This window comes from Felis catus, chromosome B4 (genome assembly GCF_018350175.1).
Source record: "Felis catus isolate Fca126 chromosome B4, F.catus_Fca126_mat1.0, whole genome shotgun sequence".
NCBI lineage: Eukaryota > Metazoa > Chordata > Mammalia > Carnivora > Felidae > Felis > Felis catus.
In genome coordinates, this window is record NC_058374.1 from 24,515,982 (window position 1) to 24,539,710 (window position 23,729).

Consider the following 23,729-nt stretch of genomic DNA (forward strand, 5'->3'; position numbering starts at 1 on the left):
TCTCCTAGGTAATATACCTAATCAATACACAAAATTATCAAGCCCATTAAGTTGACAAATTATAGAATTCCAGGACTGGAAGAGGCAGCAGAGATGATATGATTCAGCTGTTTTAATGCCATCAATCTAGGGAAGATTATTAGGTTTCAGTATTTTCTGGTGATAACGTGTCTTTTTAGGAAATGAGAGGGGTGGATTTATCTTCTCAAATCTAAATAGAAAAGCCTAAAATCCTACTTTCTCATGGTATTTCATTTTCAGTGTTCTTTTTATTGAATTTCAAAAGTTCTTGATATATTAAACATTGATTTTTTTCCATCATATATGTACACTGCAAATATTTTTTTTTATTTTCCTTATAGCTTGTGTTTTTATTATACTACTAAAATTGTTATCCTGTCACATCTACCCCATCTTTTTTATTGTCTTTTCTATCTTATCATACTTACAAATTCCATCCCTACCCCATTATTATTACACAACTATTCTTCTGTGTCTTCTCCTAGAACGTTATGATTGTATTTTTAAATCTGTTAAGTTTATTAATCCACCTGGAATATATTTTTACATAAGGTACATGATTCCCAAATGTTTAATTAGCTGTTCTGGCCCAGTTTCTTGAATTTTTTCTTTCTCTACTAGTTTGAAATGCCACATTTATAATATGTTCTTAGAATATGACCCTAAATTATAAAATATTCACTACTAGAATTTTAACTTTTCTTGGCTGTCCTTAGTGATACATTAGTGATGATGTTTATTTTTAGAGTACAGTGATTTTTCTTCTTTACTACAATAGGCTATTCTACTCCATCATTTCCAGTCTTCCTCTTCATTGAAATACTTCAGTGGCTTCCCATTATGCCTGGGGTCCAGCCTCACCACGCACCACTGTCCCTGTCACCATTTCAGCCGCAGGGCCCTTCGCTAAGTCCAAGGAACACAACGTATGCCCTCCTGCCTCCAGGCCCCCGTGCATGTTATTCCCCTTTTCCCCTTCTGCACACTTGGGTACATATATATAAAAAAAGCAAAATTTCATATTTCCCATTAAAACTGTGAATCACAGAATTGAATTCTGTGGATATTACAAGCGTATTTTGGTAAGAGGTCAGAAAGATGGTATGTCAGGTAGGTTTTGGGGCCCGCTGGCTTAATTAAAAGGTTTGCCAGAAATTATGGGATAGGAACTAAAATAGAAGGACATAGGGTTGGTCACGCGAAGAGATAATATTCTTTGCATACTGGCTAGTTGGGTGGGGCTCAGTATGGTGATTCAAGCTGCCAACATATTTCATGCATCTGTATCCTTGATGCCAGGCATAGAAAGATGAGTAATGCTTGGTTTCTGCCCACAAGTTTCTCCTAGTCCAGTAGGAATGATGAACATTCCTACTTAAATATGAAAGCTTCTCTGCTAGTAGTGCATTCTCTCTGCAAAGTCCTGCAAAAGCTTCACAGAGAGGATGTTATTTGAGCCCGACTTTGTATGATAAAGTAGAACTTTGCCAGACATGGAAGGAAAATAATTCCAGGCAGAGAGAGAATGAGCAAAACACAGAATCTCGAAATACTTGGCATATTGGGGAATGTTCTGTACAGAGATGATAGTTGATGCTGCTGGAAAGGCTCTTTGAGACAAGGCTGTGAAGGGCTGTGAATTCCATGCCAAGGAGTTTTTAACTCATGTTGTAGAAAATGGGGAGCCATCTGAGGTTTTCAGTCATTACAATAATATCTTTTCTCAGTTTTTGGACACTAATACCAAAAGCATCAGAGGATGAATTTACAGGAGTGGAAGAGTGAGTGTAGCAGCCAGCCAAATATTGATCCCCATATTCTTCACCATCTGTTTCTTGTAATTCTCTAGGAACAGTCTTTAGCTACCAAATCAGCCCATAAAAACAGATGAAAAACTCAGGGCTCTGCAATTAAATGGATAATTGGACTTCTTTCTCTGTTTTCTCAAAAATAGTATGAGTCTCTTTGGAAATAGGGGAATAAATAAGATGATACCTGTTGAATTCAGCAAATATGGAGACCAACTAAGTGGAAATTCTGTGCCAGAAATTGTACAGGATATATATTGACTCATTCATTCAACTAACATTTATTGAGGACCTACTATGTTTTAAATAATCTGCTTGTTCCTAAGGTACAAGGGGGAACCAAGGACACACAGCCTCATGCGTCTTGGAGTTTACAGAGTAATAATGGATTCAAATATTAACTAAATCATCCATACCAATAAGTGTATATTTGTAAATTTTTGTAAATGCTATCGAAATTGGGGAATCTAAGAGTTGAAAATAGAAGTAAAACTATCCCCATTATTAGATACAAGTTTTCTATCAGGGTGATCTGCAAATATTTTCTCCCAGTCTGTGGCTTTGCTTTTTGTTCTTTAACAGTATCTTCCATAGAGCAGAAGTTTTTAATTTTAATGAAGTCCAAGTTACTGATTTTTTTCTTTCATGGATGGTGCTTTTGGTGTTATATCTAAAAACTCATTTCCAAACCCAAGGTTATCAAGATTTTCTCCAATGTTATCTTCTAGGAGTTTTACAGTTTCGGATTTTACAATTAGGTCTGCGATCCATTTTGAGTTAATTTATGTGAAAGGGGCCAGGTTAGTGTCTAGATTTTTTTTTTTAATTTTTGCATATGGACATCCAGCTTTTCCAGCTCCATAGGTTGAGAAATCCCCAGAGAACTTTACAGTCTAGTTAAGGAAATAGGGCTCATATACAAATGATGGGCTGAAATGCCATAACTAAAATATTTGTCCTGAAGGATGTATAGAATTATGCTGAGAAGTTTTAAGAGGTGACATTTGAGGTGAACTGTGAACATAAAGTTTCATCATACAGCTGAAGAGGAAATAATATAAACAAAGGGTAAATCTTACTGACTGCAATGTTGAGAAGAATGTAGAAGGCCAAGGTGGCAGCAGGGAACCTTCCTGGGTGGGAGGAGATAGTGATAGTGGGATGCAGTATGGCAGAGGTGATGGTGGTAGGATACTGTTGGTCCTAGATGGACTTTGACATTAAGCTGATGGAATTTGTATGTAGATTGCATGAAAGATATGAGAGAAAGAGAAGAGCTAAGGATCCCTGAGCTTTTTAACATAAACAATCAGGAGAGTGGAGTCACCATTTACTGAGATAAGAATTATGGGACAGGAGCAGGTTTGGGGCTGCATATTCAGGAGGGGTTGGGATGTGTTAAGTCTGCCTGTTAGACTTCTGAGTGAAGTGTTGAGTAAGCAGTTGGATGCTTAAGTCTGGAGATCAGCAGAGTTGTCAATGCGTAAGTGGTATTTAAAGCTCTGAAATCAGGAAGTGAGTAGATACAGAAAATAACCACAAGGATTGAAGCTCCAGAGATCCCAAACGTGACAGTTAGAAAGATGAGGAGGAACCAGAAAAAGATACTCAGGTGGAGATGCCAGTGAGGCAAGGAAGAGAATCAAGAGAAGTGTCCAGGACACTAAAACAAGTATATTTAAGAAGGAGTTTGTTGATGCTGCCAGTACGTTAAGTAAAATGAGGACTTAGACTTGACCATTGGATTTAGCAGTGTAAGGCCATTAATGTTCTTAACAAGAGCTATTTCCATGGAGTAAGAAATGGCAGCCTGACTGAAATGGGTTTTCTTAAAGGATGGAAAGAAATTAAGTAGAGATAATTCTTTTGAGGATTTTTCTTGCTATAAAGCGAGGAAGTAAAAGAGTAGATGAAAGAAATTGGAACTCAAGAAAGGGTGTTGTGTTTGTTTCTTTTCAGACAAGTACTATAATACCTGAGAGGGAAAAATGAGTGATGTTAGGAATGAGAGAGGAACCAGTGGAAGTGGTGTCCTTGAATAAATGAGAGAAGACAGAATCCAGTGAACCAAAAGAGGGGCTGGCCAAAGATAGAGGTGGGGACAGTTTATCAATAGTGACTTAATTCTAAAACATCCAGTGGTTGGCAGGGATGTGAAGAAAAAGGAACATTCATGCATTGCTGGTGGGAATGCAAATTGGTGCAGCCATGGTGGAAGACAGTATGGAAGTTCCCCCCAAAATTAAAAGTAGAACTACCATATGATCCAGGAATTATACTACTTGGTATTTACTCAAAGAAAACAAAAATACTAATTCAAAGGGATACACGCACTCCTATGTTTATTGCAGCATTATCTACAATAGCCAAACTGTGGAAACAGCCCAAGTGTCCATTGATAGATGAATGGATAAAGAAGATGTGGTGTGTGTGTGTGTGTGTGTGTGTGTGTGTGTGTGTGTGTGTGTGTATGTGATGGACTATTATTCAGCCAAAAAAAGAATGAAATTTTGCCAACAAAACAACATGGATGGAACTAGAGTATAATGCTAAGTGACATAAGCTAGTCAGAGAAAGACAGATACCATGATTTCATTCATATGTGGAATTTAAGAAACAAAACAAACAAAGGAAAAAAAGAGACCAACCAAAAAACAGACTCTTAACTATAGAGAACAAACTGATGGTTGCCAGAAGGCAGGTAGGTGGGAGCATGGATGAAATAGGTGAAACGGATTAAGAGTAACACTTATCTTGATGAACACTGAGTAGTATATGGAATTGTTGAATCACCATATTGTATGCCTGACATGAATATAACACTATGTTAACTACACTGGAATTAAAAAATTTAAAAAATAGTGACCTAATTCGCTAAGCAGTGAGAAACCATTAAAGTCTACTGAGTAAGTGGTATGGTTCTTGTTATTCCTCATAGTCTATTCCTTTTATGAATGGACAAATTCAAATGCTTAAAAGTACAGTTGACCCTTGAACAACATGGGTTTGAGCTGCACTGGTTCACTTGTATGCAGATTTTTTTCAATAAATACAATATAACACTGTAAGTGTATTTTCTCTTATTAGTTTCTTTTTTTTTTAGGTTTTATTTATTTTGAGGGTGAGAGAGAGTGTGAGCAGGGGAGGGGCAGAGGGAGACAGAGAGAGAGAATTCTGCACAGAGCCCAACGTGAGGCTTGATCTCACAAACTATGAGATCATGACCTCTGAACTGAAATCAAGAATCAGACACTTAACCACTGAACAACCCAGGCACCCCTATTCTTCATGATTTTCTTAATAGTATTTTCTTTTCCTAGCTTACTTTATTGTAAGAATACAGAATAAAATATGTATAACATAGGAAATATGTGCTAATCAACTTTATGTTATCGGTAAGGCTTCTGGTCAACACTATAGTTAAGTTTTGAGGAGTCACAAGTTATACCTGGATTTTTGACTTTGTGGAGGCATTGGAACCTCTAACCCCACATTGTTTCAAAAGTCTACTGTATCTCCAAAAATAAACCTTGAAAATACAGTTTTGTTCAAGACACCAAGTAGATGAGAATTTCATGGCCAGAAAAGTTGAAACAAACCATGGTGTCTATCTCAGCAGCTTCCACAGCCTTTGTGTCAAATCAAGAATCTTTGGCTGTTCTCTGAAGTTGCTGAAATGTTTCCTTTGAAAATAAATTCCTAGTGCCTGAAACCAATTTTCTACGTGTGTCTAACCATTTGAAAATTCACAATGGGGTTTATTTTGTATTTCTCTTAAAAATTGATGAATAATAATTTTTAATGTTGCCATTCCTTGGCCACCAATGGTCTGACACTACCTCAGACAAAATTGGAAATCTAATGAATTCAGATCTCTCTGACTCACCAATTTGTAACAGATCAAGTCACACATAGGAATTTAGAGGAAGCTTCCAAGCAAATTATATATAGGAGAGTTTTTGATAGAATTAATGGACTCTTTTCATCATCTGTGAGGTAAGCTTGACATGTTGTAATTTTCCAATAGAGAGGAGAAAACAGATAAAATATATTAGGCTATTTTCTGATAAGTGGTCATCATTGAATTTAGGAAATCAGCTTCATAGAAGTTTTTTAATCTCCTATATATCTAAAACCTACTTCCGCTATGATCAGTGATAAGTTCTCAAGTCAGAAAGGATTTTTCTCTTTGTACTGCTCCACAGACATGAACGTATTCACACCAAGAAAAGTAACTTCAGTAGATCACTAATATCCACTCTGAAGGATGTAGACGATTTAGCAACCCTAGAAGTTTTGGATGAGGTAAGAAACGTGGCTTAATTAAACTTAAACATTCTAGATTTTGTTTAACTTATAGATATGAACGGGAAGTTGTTTGAATAGCATCTGTATGCAGTGTCTCTTAGCTTCCTGATTATCTCTCCCATCTTCACTTTTAATACGTATAACTCAAATTTCCAGGTCTTTCCAGCCTAACGTCAATTTTTTTTCTTTTTTTGATAGTCAGGTTACAAAGGTGTGGGTTCCCACTAGCATGAGTTGCTTATAAGTTACAGACCCTTTTTCCTCTGAATTCTTTCCAGAAAGCTCAGAGGGATGATTTACTGAGGTCAGAAAATGGTCTGCTTCCTACAACCTCTAATGTGGCATCCTCCTTCTATTTCCTCTTCTGTTCCACTCTCAGTGTCTATACCCAGAGGCTTCTAGGAAACCTCAAGAGCCTGTCTGTCTTAACTAGGGTCAGTGTCCTGCTTGTGGGGTCCCAGATCCCCTGCTCTCAGAGAGCTGGGCCTTCAGGGCAGTGAATTCTACTTGACGCTTCTTACCCAGTGCCTCACAGCTATCTCAAGCATCTCTTATGAAGGTACAAATACAAGCCAGTAAATTATAGCTTTAGCTTCCCTTCCTCTCATCTCCCTTCATTCCGGATAATCAGATCATTAGAGAAATAAGTAGCTCCCTTTCAATAACAAGTTGGGATCTCTATCCTGCCTGATCAACTTTCTTTTTTTTTTTAAATACATCTGATACATGCCAGAACATTTTCCTTTGAGATTCAACAAATCAGGAGACATCTTCTGAACAGAAGTAGTCATTTGGTAAATTTAGGGTGGCTTAAACAACTGAAGTACTTGCTCGAAATAATCTTTCTTGGGAACATCAAATATCTTGTAATCAAGTAGTGTTCGCAAGTCAGAGATTTGCCAGCACCTTTATGAATCTCTTCATACCACATTTTTCAATGATGTGAATTTCTGGATTTGTATATTATAAAGAAGACTTTACTCATCATGTTGCTGACCTATATATTAAACACTGGGCTTATTTGTTTCTGTTGTCTGTGCTTTTGTTTTTGTCTCTTTGGAGCTATGATGTTTTGCTATTCTCGTGTCATGTCTTAAATGATGATTTCTGACACTATTAAAATTGATTCCATGTACTCATGATTTATCAACTATGAAAGTTACTTCTCCACACATTTCACTGTACCTCATAAAGCCAAATGTCTCAGCAAAGGGCTAAGATATTCTACAGAGCCACTAAATAACCTTGATTTGGAATAAAATCATGTTCACTGTATCTTCCTTTCCCTTTTCTATTGGTTTTTCTCTCTTTTTTTTTCATCTTCCACATTTACTTACTTCCTGGAAGGCTTTCTACATATAATATCCCTGTAATATCTCATGTGACCTTTGGAAAACGCACAGAACAATGCCATACCTCTATGGCTCTCAAAACAAGAAAATGTCTGTCAAGTGGAAGGATAGTTGCTGACCCAACGTTATACTTCTTACTATCAGCATATCTATTTCCTTCTGATCCTTGGTCCAGATTCCAGATGTTTTATTTATTACTGTTTACATTTTAAATTGTAACTACCCTTAAATTATTTTTAAGAAAAAAATATTTTTATTTTATTACAGAATACAGTCTCCGAGCAACTTGAGAAGTGTTATTCCAGAGATCAGATTTACATCTATGTGGGAGATATACTCATTGCTCTTAATCCTTTTCAGAGTCTGTGTCTTTATTCCACAGAGGTATGTGGTGTGGCTTACATTCTTTTACTTTGTACTAGTAATTATACTATTCAGATATTTAAATTAATTTAGATGATGCCAAAGAAAGTTTTATTCAATATCTTGAATAAACAGATAATTATTGCTAAAACATAGAGATAGGAAAAATAGAAGGTGAATTAGTCTGGATATGGTTTGTGGTCTTTCTTTTCCCAAAAGTATGTGGTGGAATGTTAATTACTTATAGTTATTGGTAACTGGCCTGTACTATGTATCATATTAATAAATAGATGCTTACAAAAGTGTATCTTATTGTCTACCTCTGAACCAAGTATGGGAGAGTGAAGAGCATAATTACATTTTTATACAGGTAATATATACTTAATGGCTATGAAACTTGTCATTATGAATTTTAAAATTCCTTTTGACATATTAGTTGGTTTTTAGTTTCAGACAGTGTGTATTTTTTTGAATATGAGTATATAATTATCTATTATTCAAGCCCTAATGGTTTAAATACAGATTAGTATTCTGGAATTAAGCTAGGCTGTTTTTCTTTTTCTTTTTTTTTTTTTAATTTTTTTTTAAGTAATCTCTATACCCCACATGGGGGTTGAACCCAGGATCCTGAGATAAAGAGTCACATGCTCTTCTGACTGGACCAGCCAGGCACCCTTTTCATTTTTTCATTTTTTATTTTATTTTTTATTTCTTAAAGATTTTTTATACTTTTTGTTAATGTTTATTTTTGAGAGAGAGAGAGAGAACACGTGGGGGAGGAACAGAGAGAGGAGGACAGAGGATCCAAAGCGGGCTCTGTGCTGACAGCAGCAAGCCCGATGTGTGGCTCGATCTCACAAACTGCGAGATCATGACTTGAGCTGAAGTCAGATACTCAACCAACTGAGCTACGGAGACATCCCTATACTTTTTTTAAAGTTTATTTATTTATTTTGAAAGAGAGAGTAGAGGGTAGAGAGAAAGAGAAAATCCCAAGGAGGCTTCTCACTATCAGCACAGAGCTCGACGTAGGGCTCAATCCCTAGAGCTGTGAGATCATGACCTAAGCCGAAATCAAGAAATTACAGTATTTTGGGTTTCTGTTTGCTTGTTTTTTTTGCTTTTTGGGTTTTTTTTTCTGAAATAATGGTATTTTGAAACGTTAAGTTCTTCTTTGAAAGTGGTTTGCACTCCCAAAAAAGTCTTCTTTTAAATACTGCTCCCAGTGTGATACTATATTTTATTATGTCACATGCTATTTCTGGGTGTTTTTTTTTTTACATCAGGCCTTTATTTTACATAATCGTGCATGATTTGTGCATGTAAATATGGGTAGTATGTGTGTGTAACATGTATGTAAAGTTTTGGTGCTGTGAGAGTGTATTTTGATTTATGTTTTGCTTAAAAATTGGGAGTCCTGTCTATAAATAATTTAAGATTTAAACAAAAACAAAAAGAAAAGCCCCACAAAATGTGTTCTTTTTAACCATTAGCATTCAAAACTATATATTGGAGCAAAGAGAACTGCCAATCCTCCTCACATTTTTGCAATGGCTGACGTAGGATACCAGTCCATGATAACATATAATTCAGATCAGGTAAGGAGAGTTTCACATTCTTAGAAATTCCCTTCTTAGGTTCTTATGTGTAAGCCTGATCTTGTGAGGATGAACTTTTCTCATGGTTTCCTTTTCTTATTGTGCAGTGCATTGTTATTTCTGGAGAAAGTGGTGCTGGAAAGACTGAAAGTGCTCATCTTTTGGTTCGGCAGCTGACGGTGCTTGGAAAGGTATAATTTTTCTCTGTCCTAACAGAAATTTTTGTTATACTTCAGAACCTAATATAACTGATTAGATTAATGCTTGCTAATTCCCACATTTGATAATGTACAGAAATTATAAAACACACTTGTTATCCTCTGTGAGTTTAAAATATAACAAACAGTATAAAAAGTATATGCTCTGGGGTACCTGGGTGGCTCAGTCCATTAAGCAGCTGACTTCGGTTCAGGTCATTATCTCACAGCTTGTGAGTTCGAGCCCTGTGTCAGGCTCTGTGCTGACAGCTCAGAGCCTGGAGTCTCCTTCAGATTCTGTGTCTCCCTCTCTCTCTGCCCCTACCCCACTTGTGCTCTGTCTCTGTCTCTCAAAGGTGAATAAATGTTAATAAATAAATAAATAAATAAATAAATAAATAAATAATAAAAAATAAAATAAAAAGCATATGCTCTGCTTTGAGGATATTCTAACTTTTCTCACTCTTATAGTAGGCAAGGCTTTATAAATGTGATATTCTCTATTTTTAGCCCCAGCACATTCACTAAACGCCTTCTTTACTTTTCTCCTTTTATTCCTTGTGGGTAAAAAAGAAGTTAATATACAAAAATCAATTTTACATATATAATATATATACCATCTATTTTATATGTAATACAAAAGTTAATTTGTATTATATATATAATGATAAATTATAATGATAGCAATGATAAATTATAAATTGAAATTTTAAAGTCTCATTTACAATAGCACCAAAAAATTAGCTATTTATATCTAAATCTTCTAAAATATGTACAAAATTTGTATGCTGAAAAATGGAAAAAATGGATAAAAGAAATCAAAGAAGACCTACATAAATGGACTATACCATGTCCATAGATTAAAAGATTCATTATGCCAATTCTTCATATGCCATTATGCCAAAGTTGATCTGTAGATTCAGTGCTATTACAATAAGAATACCAGCAGGATTTTTTTCTGTAGAAATTGACAAGCTGAATTAAAAATTTATATGGAAAGACAAAAGAGCTACAATAATCAAACAAATTTGATAAAGAACAAAGTTGGAGAGCTAATACTACTTGATTTTCACTCTCTGTAGAGCTACAATAGTTATTATATTCAATGTTAAAAGCCTAATTCACCAGGGAAAAATATTAGATTTCACCAAAATTAAGAACTTCTGTTCTCTGAATGACATTGTTAAAATGAAACAACAAGCTACATACTCAAAGAAACTATTTGCAAGTCATGAATCTAATAAAACTTGTATCCTTAATATATATATTATAAAAACACTCTTAAAACCCAATGATAAGAAATAGAATAACAAAAAATTAACAAAAGGATGTATCAACTAGAGTTAACTGATAAAAATATATTTTTAAAAATGAACAGAAGGCTTGAACAGTCACTTCACCAAAGACAATATGTAGATGGCAGATAAACAAATGAAAACTTGTTCAACATAAGTTGTCATTGGGGAAGTGCAAATTAAAACACAATGAGACATTATTACACACCTATTAAAATGTCTAATTTTTTCTTTTATCTAATAATGCCAACTGCTGAGAAGCATGGGGAATAACTGGAACTCTCATATATTTCTGTTGAAATACAAAATAGTGCAGTCACTTTGGAAAATAGTTTGGAAGTTTTGTTTTTGGGGTTTTTTTGTTGTCATTTAAAGTTTATTTTGAGAGAGAGAGAGAGAGAGACAGAGAGAGACAGAGAGAGAGAGAGCAAGTGGGGGATGGGCAGAGAGAGAGGGAGAGAAAGAATCCTAAGCAGGGTCCATGCTCTCAGCGTGGAACCTAGTGCAGGGCTCAAACCCATGAATTGTGAGATCATGACCTGAGCTAAAATCAAGAGTCAGACGCTTAACCGATGAACTACCCAGGCACCCTGGGAATATTTTTATAAATTTAAACTATACTTATCATCCAACCCAGCAATCCTACTCTTAGTTTATTTATCCAAATAAAATGAAAACTCATGTTCATACAGAAACCACAGACAAATACATATAGTGGCTTTGTTCATAATCTCCAGAATGAGGAAACAACCAAACAAGGGAATGGATAAACCAGTACATCTATACAGTGGAATATTGTTCAATAACAAAAAGGAACAAACATTGATACAAGGAATGAATCTCATTAGATGAGATTTGGATGAATGTCAGATGCATTGTGTTAAGTCAAAAGAGTCAGATTCAAATGACTATATGCTATATGATTCAATTTATATGTCATTCCTGAAAATTTAAAGTTATATAGACAGGGTCATCTGAGTGGCTTCATCAGTTAAGCATCTGCTGTTGATTTCAGCTCATGATCTCATGGTTGGTGGGTTCAAGCCCTGTGTTGGGCTCTGTGCTGACAGTTTGGAGTCTGGAGCCTGCTTTGGATTCTGTGTCTCCCTCTCTGCCCCTCCCCCCACTCTGAAAAAATTTTTAAAAAATCATTAAAAAAATTAAAATCATAGAGAAAGAAACAAATCAGTGATTGTCACAGGCTGGGGATGGAGGGAGGGGTTGACTATAAAGGGTAGCAATATAGTTTTGGGAGGTGATGAAACTGTCCTATGTGTGGATTTGTAGTGGGGGTTATTTGATTGTACATGTTTGTAAAAACTTTCAGAACTGTGCTCTATAAAGGATAAATTTTTTTTAAAGATTTTAATGTTTATTATTTATTTTTGAGAGACACAGAGAAACAGAGCACAATTGGGAGAGGGGCAGAGAGAGAAGGAGACACAGAATCTGAAGCAGGCTCCAGGCTCTGAGCTGTCGGCACAGAGCCCAATGCAGGGCGTGGGGCTTGAACCCACAAACACGTGAGATCACAATCTGAGCCAGAGTCAGATGCGTAACCTCTTAACCAACTGAGCCACTATAAAGGATGAATTTTACTGTGTGTAAAAATATACCTTAATTTTTGAAAAAGAGAAGTTGACGATAGAAACTTGGTTTGATTTTCCAGGTAGGGTCCTTGAATAAAGTCAAGAAATATATATATATATATATATATATATATATATATATATATATATATATATATATATATTAGGATGACTAAAATTAAGGAAAAAAAAAACCATTGTGTACAACTGATCCCTGTGAAGATTTTTATTATGATCCACATAGTTATACACGATATAGTATTCTATTAAAATTTTTCCTCACTATGATTATAAGAATCTTCTAAGTACTGTGAGTGTGAGGACAGACTTAATCTCTCCATAAAAGGGTGAAGCTTCATCATGTCAAAACAACTTCTTAATTGAATCTAATTCATTTTCAGAATCATCAGTTGACAGATTTCTGTGCTTATATTAAAAATCAATTAACTGACAGATTTCTGTGCTTGTATTAAAAAATCAATTAACTAGTTTTTATGTATTCAATCACGTGTGTGGGTATGAAATAGAAACATGACTTTGCTAGAACTGGAACAGCCAGTAGTGACCAGGAAGCTAGTGCTACCTCAGGACTGTCATCCCGGTCCCTTCCGCATCCCATTTTCCATCAACTTCCCCTCTCCTTACTTCTAGGATAAGAAGAAAAAAAAAGGTGTGATTTTTTAGAGAGAGGGGTGGTGAGGCACAGCATATGATCCTGCCATAGAAGACTTGAACACCTGACTTAATTTACTCAAGGACCGTCCACGTCCACAAGGGCCTTTGCTATTCTCTTTTGTGGTTGCATAGAGGGTCCCGTCAATGATGGATTAACTTGTGTGTGACTATTGTTTTGTAGATGTCAGTAAACCTGTTTATCTACTCACTTTATCTTATTCAGGGGCTAAAAATGTGATTTAATATTAACTGGGAATATATATCTCTCCCAGAATCCTACCCATATTAGATCTTATCATATCTTTTACTTATCTCCTTGATAAAGATTTACCAGATACAAAACAGGATGTTTGGTGGGTTGAATTTACATTTGTAATATGCAGTCCTTATAATCTTATTTAATAAAGGCACTGCTAGTTAATACAGGTGGATAAAGATGCTTTCTCACCTTTTATATGAGTGCAAATCCAGCCCCATTTTAGAAGGCCTAAGCTTGTTCCAGTGCTCATTATTCTCTTCTCTCAACCCTTATTGCCTATTTTAGAAGCTACTAAAAGTCTTTATATGCCCCCAAACCCTCCTTGTAAATACCCACTCCAGCCCACCTACGTCCTAACATGGCCCGTGTTCCAGAAATACCAACTGCTCCTCTCCCTTACTTGTATAATTTGCATACCTTTAACACAGCTGATCTCAACCAGGTATTACACTAAACATAATCTATTCAATCTAACTTCTACCAAGATATGAATGACTGATACCTCCTTAACCTAATTATAACAATAACACTTGTTTCAGGGAAGGAGTATATGAGATGGGGCAGGAGAAAATAGAGGGACAGCCAAGTAGGCCCACTGGCCTTGACTGGGGTTCCACCCCTTCCATCCACACTTCTGAACTGTTCTCAGTTTTCACAGTTCCTCCCTTTTCCCTACTTCTGAATTGACAAATTACCTTTACTCCCTTATTTCCAGCTTTAACAGCTTCCATGGAAGCAAGGGAAGTGGTTCTGACCTTGGGGAGCATTTGGATGGGGGCCCAGGGAAGTAGAGGAGGAATAACAAGATGAGAGGTATACCCCAGTATGCATAGACTGCTTATAAATTGTGTTTGTAAATCAAGCACTGACCAGAACTATATTTCAGTAGAAAAAGTACAGAACATCTCTTTGCCCCTTGGAGAAAGCAAGTGGGTGAATGCACTTACGGGAAAGGAAAAATAGTCTAGATATTGTAACATCTGGCAGTATGCCAAGAATATGCTCTCAGTACATTTATGTCTACATATAGTGCTTATCAAAGAAGAGGCATTTTATTATATACAAAATCAATTTTTTACATTTAAAGAACAATCTTGACATTTTCTCTAGGCTAATAACAGAACTCTGCAAGAGAAGATTTTACAAGTGAACAATTTGGTGGAAGCCTTTGGCAATGCCTCCACTATTATAAATGACAATTCCAGCCGATTTGGAAAATACTTAGAAATGAAATTTACCTCTTCTGGAGCTGTAGTGGGAGCACAGATTTCTGAATACCTTCTGGAGAAATCCCGAGTTATCCACCAACCTCTGTAAGTCCGTGTCAAATATTTTCTTTTTTTCTGGGAAACAAGCAAAAATAATGCTTTTGTTTTAATGCTAAAATGTCTTACGTATTCAACAAACTCAACAAAATGTTATTGATCATCTACTACGTGCAAGGCACTTGTTAGAATTGAAAAGGTCCCTCAGCACTGTCTTACTCTCACATGTGTTATATCTAGTAGAGGAGTTAATAAATCACCTAAAATTTATGATACCAGATATAAAACGTATGCCCATCATCGATACTAACAGGTAAAATTGGAATGATTTCTGAAGTAGGGGAGCATATATTTCTTTACACAAAACTAAAGTGAAATTTAATTAGACATCAGTCTTTTTTTCTTTTAAATGTTTACATACATAAATAGATCTTTGTATGAATTCTATCCTTCCTATAGTTATACACATGGGACCAAATAAAAGATTCAGGTATGGCCTTAATTGTATTGCCCTTTTAATTTACAGCTGATTTAATGCTGTAAATTCCATGCTTTGGCGTTAAGTTAAAGGAGTTCCTTTCAGCAGTTTATAGCTGAATGGCAATATTTCTCTCCTGTCCTAATGCTTGCAAAACATCTTTGTTATTCTTATGTGGAAACTATAGTCAAAACATTAGATTTGTACCCCTGTATTTATATTCCTTTTAAAAAGTGCGGCAAGTTAGTCTTTCCTTTTTCTTCTGTAGGTTTTACACCAAACATACCTACATTACTATAGTAGTAGGTCATTTGTTAAATTCATGGGAACACAAACTCTTGTTATGTATTAGTACATTATTATTTAACATAAATGCTTCCAAAGTTGCTATCATTCAATTTGTGAGTCAATTGTGAATATAAGTTGCCTGGGGTTCACCTCCTGAACTCAGCTTTCAATGTGGAAAATTATCCTTTGGTCCGTGCTCAATTCAAAATACATAAGAAATGATTATAAGACGAGTGTTTTGAATTGTGGCTTCACTACATGTTAGTTCACTTTGGGTAAGATATTTAAACCCTAAAAACCCTTCTAGGACCTTGTTCTATGTGTGATTTGAAAAACTTACCCTCTCTGCACCTCAGTTTTTCATCTTTAAAATGGAAATAGCAGTAATACCTACCTATTAGTTAAGATAATGCCTGTAAAGCATTTAGCACAATGAATAACACATAGTAAGAACCCATAAGTTTAAGCCATTATTAGCAGTAATGGTGTGGATAGTTGTGCAAAAACTTAGAAACAACACCTAGCACAGTACAGTAGATGGCAGCTACTATTGTCGATGTGTGCCAGGTCCCCAGGGCTTAGTGAATACGCATGTCTGTGCCTCTGTCACCCATGCCTAGAGGACCCGTGGGGTCTTACACAGATGTGCAGACTTAACTGGTTCTCAAAACAACCTGTCCTGTTCTCAGAACTGTGTAAGACTCTCCTTCAGGCCTTGGGGAAGAACTACCTAAGGGCGTGAATTACTGAGATTTGGGTGGGACCACCATGGTACACAATGTCAGGGGGTAACATACACCGGGGTTCTATGGAACTATGTGTCTTGTGAACAGTAACTTCTGGAGCTACACAATGAGGCCCTGTGTTTGTAATAATAGAAATAACCTTGTTAATGTTTATTGATATATTATAGGATATATTCTAGGAAATTGCACAATTAAGATAATATTTTAGACAGGCTGTGAGTTAATTAAGCTTTTTTTCCAACTATCCAAAAGAACTATTCTAGTTTTACAATGTTGTTGATTGAGGAAAAGCACTCTTAGGGCACCTGCGAGGCTCAGTCGGTTGTTAAACATCCTCTTGATTTTGGTCCAGGTCATGATTTCACAGTTTGTGAGATTGAGCCCCCCTTAGGGCTCTACACTAACAGAACAGAGTCTGCTTAGGATTCTCTCTCTCCCTCTCTCTTTGCCCTTCCCCTGCTCGCTCACACACATGTGCATGTGCTGTCTCTCAAAGCAAATAAACATTTTTTTTAAAAGGCACTCTTAAGTTCCCAACTTACAATCAGGTTGAAATCCAACTCAGTTTATAATTTGAATATAGCTGCCTTATAATTTTTCCATTTTTCTATTTTTTTACACCTATATTTTTCTTTTACTTAGTTTCAGTTGCATTTTTAAATTCTAGAGAAGCTTTTCGTGATCTTTGAAATTGAAGTGTCAAACAGACAAGTGAAGAATTCTTTCAGTCAGAGAACGAGGCAGAGTGAAGAATGAGTCTAGGTGACAGAGAAGCAGCAGAGCAGACATCTATGTCTTTTAAATGAACTTACCCTTTCTTTTAAGGAAATAAGTTCTTTTCTCTTTTTGCCTCTGCCCATGTCATTCCACCCGAATCTCTCACCACATTTATTTTTATATATATTTGTATCTATCTATATATGTTTGTATATTTTAAATATTTATAAATAATAAGTATAAATAATTTATGAATATATTCATAAATACATGTTTATATGTGTGTTATATATGTTTATATATTTTTAATTTATTTTTTAACATATTTATTATTTATTTTTGAAAGAGAGGGAGAGAGGGAGAGAGAGACCCCAAGTAGGCTTCATGCCGACAGCTCAGAACCTGACGAGGGACTCAAACTCATGAACTGTGAGATCATGACCTGAGTTGAAATTAGATGTCACTTAATCAACTGAGCCACCCAGTCGCCCCTATTTTTTTTATTTCTTTTTTGTAAATGTTTATTTATTTGAGAAAGAGAGAGAGCGAGCGAGCACAAGTTGGGGAGGGGCAGAGAAAGAGAGACGGAAACAGAGAATCTGAAGCAGGTCCAGGCTCTGAGCTGTCAGCACAGACCCCAACATGGGGCTCAAACCCACGAACTGTGAGATCATGACCTGAGCTGAAGTTGGATGCTTAACCGACTGAGCCACCCAGGCGCCCCTATTTTTTTTTCTTTTTCTAATGATGGAAGTGTCATGTCATTTGTGGCTTAAATCTTCATCTAAATGTGGATAATTTTAAAGAAGAAATTCTTAAAGGGGGTTACTTAATTTCGAGAAGAAAATGAGTATATTGAAATCATTGCTAGATAATTCTCACAAATATAAATTATCGCTGTTTCACTGCACTTTCCTTCTATTACTACAGTTTCATGCAAGAAGCATTGATTGTGTTTCACTCACATGCCCAGCACTTTACCAGATGCTGCAGGAGGCATCCATACAGTGGGAGATGTGGTGCTCTTTACAGAGGAAGGAAAACATTATTCCTGGAACACTTACTGTGTGTCCGGCACTGTGCTAATAAGCACTTTATATCCATTATCTATTTTAATTCTTACAGTGATAGGACAGGATATTCTTGCTATTTTGCATGTAAGACTGGGACTGAGAATTGTAATAAGTCACCTAATGCCAAAAAGCTAATAAATGACTGAGTTGGGGTTTGAACCCATATCTCTGTCTGACTCCAAAGTCCATAATTCATTCATTGATCCTTTTGGCAAATATTTATCAAGTACCTACTCTGTACCAGGAACTGTACTAGGCACAGGAGATATAAAGCTGAATGACATAGGATTGCTCCAATAAAGCAGCTCAGTCTTCTGGATAATGTATGCTTTGAAACAAAACTTGCTGATCACTTGTTGGTTTCTAGTCTCAGGAAAGTAGGCAATGAGTTTATCTGCCAAGTGTAACCAGATGGGGATAAAGGGAGAGGGACTGAGGAGACTATACATCTTAGAGGAAGGAATCTTGGTGGAAAAAGCAGGAATTAAAAATGAAAAATTAAAAACACTTTTTCATGACTATCCTAAGAGGCCTTATGAATGCAAAGCTGCATTGTTGCCTTTCCAAGCCTTATTGCTGGCCGCTTTGTCGAAAATTGAAAGTTTCACAAGTGGGGTAAGCCATACACTTGTGAGAACTTTGCCACATTTTTCAGGGTGTTAGAGGTCTTGGCTGCATAAGTGATCCCCAGGGTCCAGACCAGATGGACACACATGAGACAGCCCTGAGGACCTTCCCACGAATGACTGAGTGGAACTCTGAAGAAGTATTAGAAGATCCACAGTCAGGGGTGGGGTCAGAGTCAGAGAAATACTATTCAGTAACTTGCTGAGACCCTACATCTGTCCCCAGCCATTCTGACCTGGGAACCACTGGTCATATGAGCACGTATGGGATGCTATGGTCCTCTGTCTTCTTAAATACAGTTTTGACGTGGTTAAGGGCAAGGTAGGAGATGAGTAATTTTTGGCAGTATTTTCTTTTCCTGTTTCTTTAACTCTCCGATTGTTTATCCAACCAAAGGTCAGTGTATTTCCTATAGCATCTCCAGGTCCTGTCAAATTACAATTCTCAGTAAACATAAACTGATAATTAAAGAGAAAACCACCAGTTGTGTGCATCTACATTTATGACTCACCTCTCTAATTGTACACTGCATTGTTTAAGTGTTGAAGGTGTGACACATAGAGCAATCGATGTGATTTCATTAGAACAAAGTGAACTAAAATATGTGCTGTGCCACTCTTAGAGAACTTGTATTATTTTGTGGTGAGAAAAGACAAGAGGTAAACTTTTAGCTTTGTTCTAACCTTACTCATGTACGATGCTAGTGTTTGTTGAAGCATTACTGGTGACTGCTCAAGACATGGTGGGGAACTCCCCTTCTAAAGGACATGCTGGTCCTTGCTTCACTGTCCAAGCCCATGGACCACCCTTTACTTGAAAAGCTCACCTGTCTTTTTTTCCCCAGCTGGATTCTCTGGATTCCTCTCCTACTTCCCTGAATGTTTTTGCTCTGACTTTGATTCATCCATCATTCTCCAAACGTGTATTTACCAAAGATTTGTATTCAGAGTGTTTCTCTTTTCTCTCTTTACTTTCTCAATTAGCAAGTCCTTCTGATGCCATGGCGTCAACAGGTAGCTCAAAGTGATTGACACCCAAAGATACACTTCTCATTCCCACCTGACTTCACATTTTTCATTTCCATGTACCTAGATATCTTGCTGCCACATATAATTCAACTGAATACACCTTGTCCCATACATCTTTCGTTCCCCATGGTCTCTTTTGGGGGAACAGGAACCATCCTTCTCCATTTATATGAAACCTTGGACCCTCCCTTCACTCCCCATGCCCAAATACTTGTGAGTTGATCTCCAGAATGACTTTCCCAACTCTCCTCCACTTTCCCTTCCTCTGGTGCTATTTTACCTCAAGCCCTTGTTCCCTCTGACTCAGACATTTGAAAGAATTGGATTTCCTGGACATTTGAACTCTCTTCCAAGGCATGGTGATATTATGCCCTTTCAGACTCAGGGAACAGTGTCAACCCAGAATGCATACCAATCAAAAGCAGTGTTACTTTTTTCTTTCAAAATGTTTTCCTTCTTTTTGAAATACTCACAAGGAAGAGCAGGAAGCCACATTAACCACTTTATCAAGTTGCACACATCCACTTACAAATGTTCATTTGTTAAAGACTAAATAGAGTATCTTAAATAGTTACTAATGTGACACAAATATCAAACGTTTTAACCATGTTATTTTAAAACCATATGAATTGTGTGTTGGAGCCCAAAATGAGATTCTGTAAAAATTATTCTTGTAATGATTTTTGGCAGAATCATGAAACAAAGCTGGAGATTATAAGATGAAGCCACAGATACCCTAAAGCTCCAAATACCATTTATCGCATCATTGGAGAAGTAAATGTATATGGATATGTTCATTTTGTTTCTGAGGAAAACTTACATGTACTGAAATAATAATTTCTAAAAAGAGCAAAGGTAAAACGTCTATCTCAACTGAAATTATATTGCATAATATACAGGAGGAGGAGACCTAGGAAAGTTGTCTTTAAGACTTTATTTTTTTACAGCAGTTTTAGGTTCACAGCAGAATTGAGAGGAAGGTACAGATATACTGCTACCCCAATAGGTGCATAACCTCCCCCATTACCAACATCTCACACCAGAATGCTATACATGTTACAACCGATTAACTTAACCCTGACACATGGTAATCACCGAGAGTCCGTGATTTACATTAAGGTTCGTTCTTGGTGTTGTACTTTCTTTGAGTTTGGACAATTGCTTGGCATGTATCTACTCTTACAGTATTATATATGAGTATTTTCACTGTCTTATACAAGTCTTCTGCTCTGCCTATTCATCCTTGCCTCCCCCAACTTCTGGCAACCAATGATCATCTTACCTTCTTCATAGTTTTGCCTTTTCCAAAAGGTCATATAGGTGGAATCATACAATATGATGGTATGTAAAAGCAGCCTTTGCACATTGGCTTCTTTCACTTAGTAATATGCATGTAAAGATTCTCCATGTCTTTTCATGGCTTCATAGGTCACTGCTTTTTAGCACTGAATTAATATTCCATTGGATGTACAGTTTATTTATCCATTCACCTACTAACAACTTCTTGGTTGTTTCGAGTTTTGGCAGTGATGAATAAAACTGCTACAAACATCCATATACAGATTTTTGTGTGAACACAAATTTTCTACCCCTTTCGCTAAATACCAAAGACCTCAATCGCTGGAACATATGGTAAGAATACTTTGAGTTTTGGAAGAAATGCCAAACTGTCTTCCAAAGTGGCTGTACCAGTTTACATTCCCACCAGCAGTGAATGAGAGTTCCTGTGGTTCTGCATCCTGGCCAACATTTGGTTTTGTCAACAAACAGATGTATAGTGATATCTCCTTGTGGTATTGATTTGCATTTCCCTGGTGACATATGATGTGGAGCATCTTTTCATATGCTCATTTGACATCTGTAATATCTTCTTTGGTGAGGTGTCTGTGAAGGCTTTTGGTCCATTTTTTAATCAGGCTGTTTTCTTATTGTTGAGTTTTTAAAAAGTTCTTTGTATATTTTGGATAACAGTCCTTTATCAGATGTTTCTTTTGTAAATATTTTCTCCCAACCTGTGGTTTGTCTTCTCATTCTCTTGAAAACGCTTTTTTTTTCAATATATGAAATTTATTGTCAAATTGGTTTCCATACAACACCCAGTGCTCATCCCAAAAGGTGCCCTCGTCAATACCCATCACCCACCCTCCCCTGCCTCCCACCTGCCATCAACACTCAGTTTGTTCTCAGTTTTTAAGAGTGCTTTGGCTCTCTCCCACTCTAACCTCTTTTTTTTTCCTTCCCCTCTCCCATGGGTTTCTGATAAGTTTCTCAGGATCCACATAAGAGTGAAAACATATGGTATCTGTCTTTCTCTGTATGGCTTATTTCACTTAGCATAACACTCTCCAGTTCCATCCACGTTGCTACAAAAGCCCATATTCCATTCTTTCTCACTGCCACGTAGTACTCCATTGTGTGTATAAACCACAATTTCTTTATCCATTCATCCGTTGATGGACATTTAGGCTCTGTCCATAATTTGGCTATTGTTGAGAGTGCTGCTATAAACACTGGGGTACAAGTGCCCCTATGCATCAGTACTCCTGTATCCCTTGGGTAAATTCCTAGCAGTGCTATTGCTGGGTCATAGGGTAGGTCTGTTTTTAATTTTTTGAGGAAACTCCACACTGTTTTCCAGAGCGGCTGTACCAGTTTGCATTCCCACCAACAGTGCAAGAGGATTCCAATTTCTCCACATCCTCACCAGCATCTATAGTCTGATTTGTTCATTTTAGACACTCTGACTGGTGTGAGGTAATATCTGAGTGGTTTTGATTTGTAGTTCCCTGATGAGGAGCAATGTTGAGCATCTTTTCATGTGCCTGTTGCCCATCTGGATGTCTTCTTTAGAGAAGTGTCTATTCATGTTTTTTGCCCATTTCTTCACTGGATTACTTGTTTTTCAGGTGTGGAGTTTGGTGAGCTCTATATAGATTTTGGATACTAGCCCTTTGTCCGATATGTCATTTGCAAATATCTTTTCCCATTCCGTTGGTTGCCTTTTAGTTTTGTTGATTGTGTCCTTTGCTGTGCAGAAGCTTTTTATCTTCATGAGGTCCCAATAGTTCGTTTTTGCTTTTAATTCCCTTGCCTTTGGGGATGCGTCAAGTAAGAAATTGCTGCGGCTGAGGTCAGAGAGGTCTTTTCCTGCTTTCTCCTCTAGGGTTTTGATAGTTTCCTGTCTCACATTCAGGTCCTTTATCCATTTTGAGTTTATTTTTGTGAATGGTGTGAGAAAGTGGTCTAGTTTCAACCTTCTGCATGTTGCTGTCCAGTTCTCCCAGCACCATTTGTTAAAGAGACTGTCCTTTTTCCATTGGATGTTCTTTCCTGCTTTGTCAAAGATGAGTGGGCCATACGTTTGTGGGTCTAGTTCTGGGGTTTCTGTTCTATTCCATTGGTCTATGTGTCTGTTTTTGTGCCAACACCATGCTGTCTTGATGATGACAGCTTTGTAGTAGAGGCTAAAGTCTGGGATTGTGATGCCTCTTGCTTTGGTCTACTTCTTCAAAATTACTTTGGCTATTCAGGGCCTTTTGTGGTTCCATATGAATTTTAGGATTGCTTGTTCTAGCTTCGATAAGAATGCTGGTGCAATTTTGATTGGGATTGCATTGAATGTGTATATAGCTTTGGGTAGTATTGACATTTTGACAATATTTATTCTTCCAATCCAAGAGCATGGAATGTTTTTCCATTTCTTTATGTCTTCTTCAGTTTCCTTCATAAGCTTTCTATAGTTTTCAGCATACAGATCTTTTACATCTTTGGTTAGATTTATCCCTAGGTATTTTATGCTTCTTGGTGCAATTGTGAATGGGATCAGTTTCTTTATTTGTCTTTCTGTAGCTTCATTATTAGTGTATAAGAATGCAGCTGATTTCTGTACATTGATTTTGTATCCTGCAACTTTGCTGAATTCATGTATCAGTTCTGGCAGACTTTTGGTGGAGACTGTCAGATTTTCCATGTATAATATCATGTCATCTGCAAAAAGCGAAAGCTTGACTTCATCTTTTCCAATTTGGATGCCTTTGATTTC

General features: G+C 36.7%; 1 protein-coding gene across 10 annotated transcripts in view; it reads left to right on the forward strand.

Annotated features, from left to right (window-relative positions):
• The window catches only part of MYO3A (myosin IIIA), a 246,280-nt gene that overhangs the window by 95,295 nt on the left and 127,256 nt on the right, over positions 1-23,729 (forward strand). For all 10 annotated transcript variants that reach the window (XM_045061029.1, XM_045061030.1, XM_045061028.1 and 7 more), the window contains 5 exons: positions 6,035-6,134; positions 7,757-7,873; positions 9,346-9,450; positions 9,558-9,641; positions 14,576-14,778. In XM_045061029.1, the coding sequence (XP_044916964.1) occupies positions 6,035-6,134; positions 7,757-7,873; positions 9,346-9,450; positions 9,558-9,641; positions 14,576-14,778 (609 nt within the window). The remainder of the gene's footprint in view (positions 1-6,034; positions 6,135-7,756; positions 7,874-9,345; positions 9,451-9,557; positions 9,642-14,575; positions 14,779-23,729) is intronic.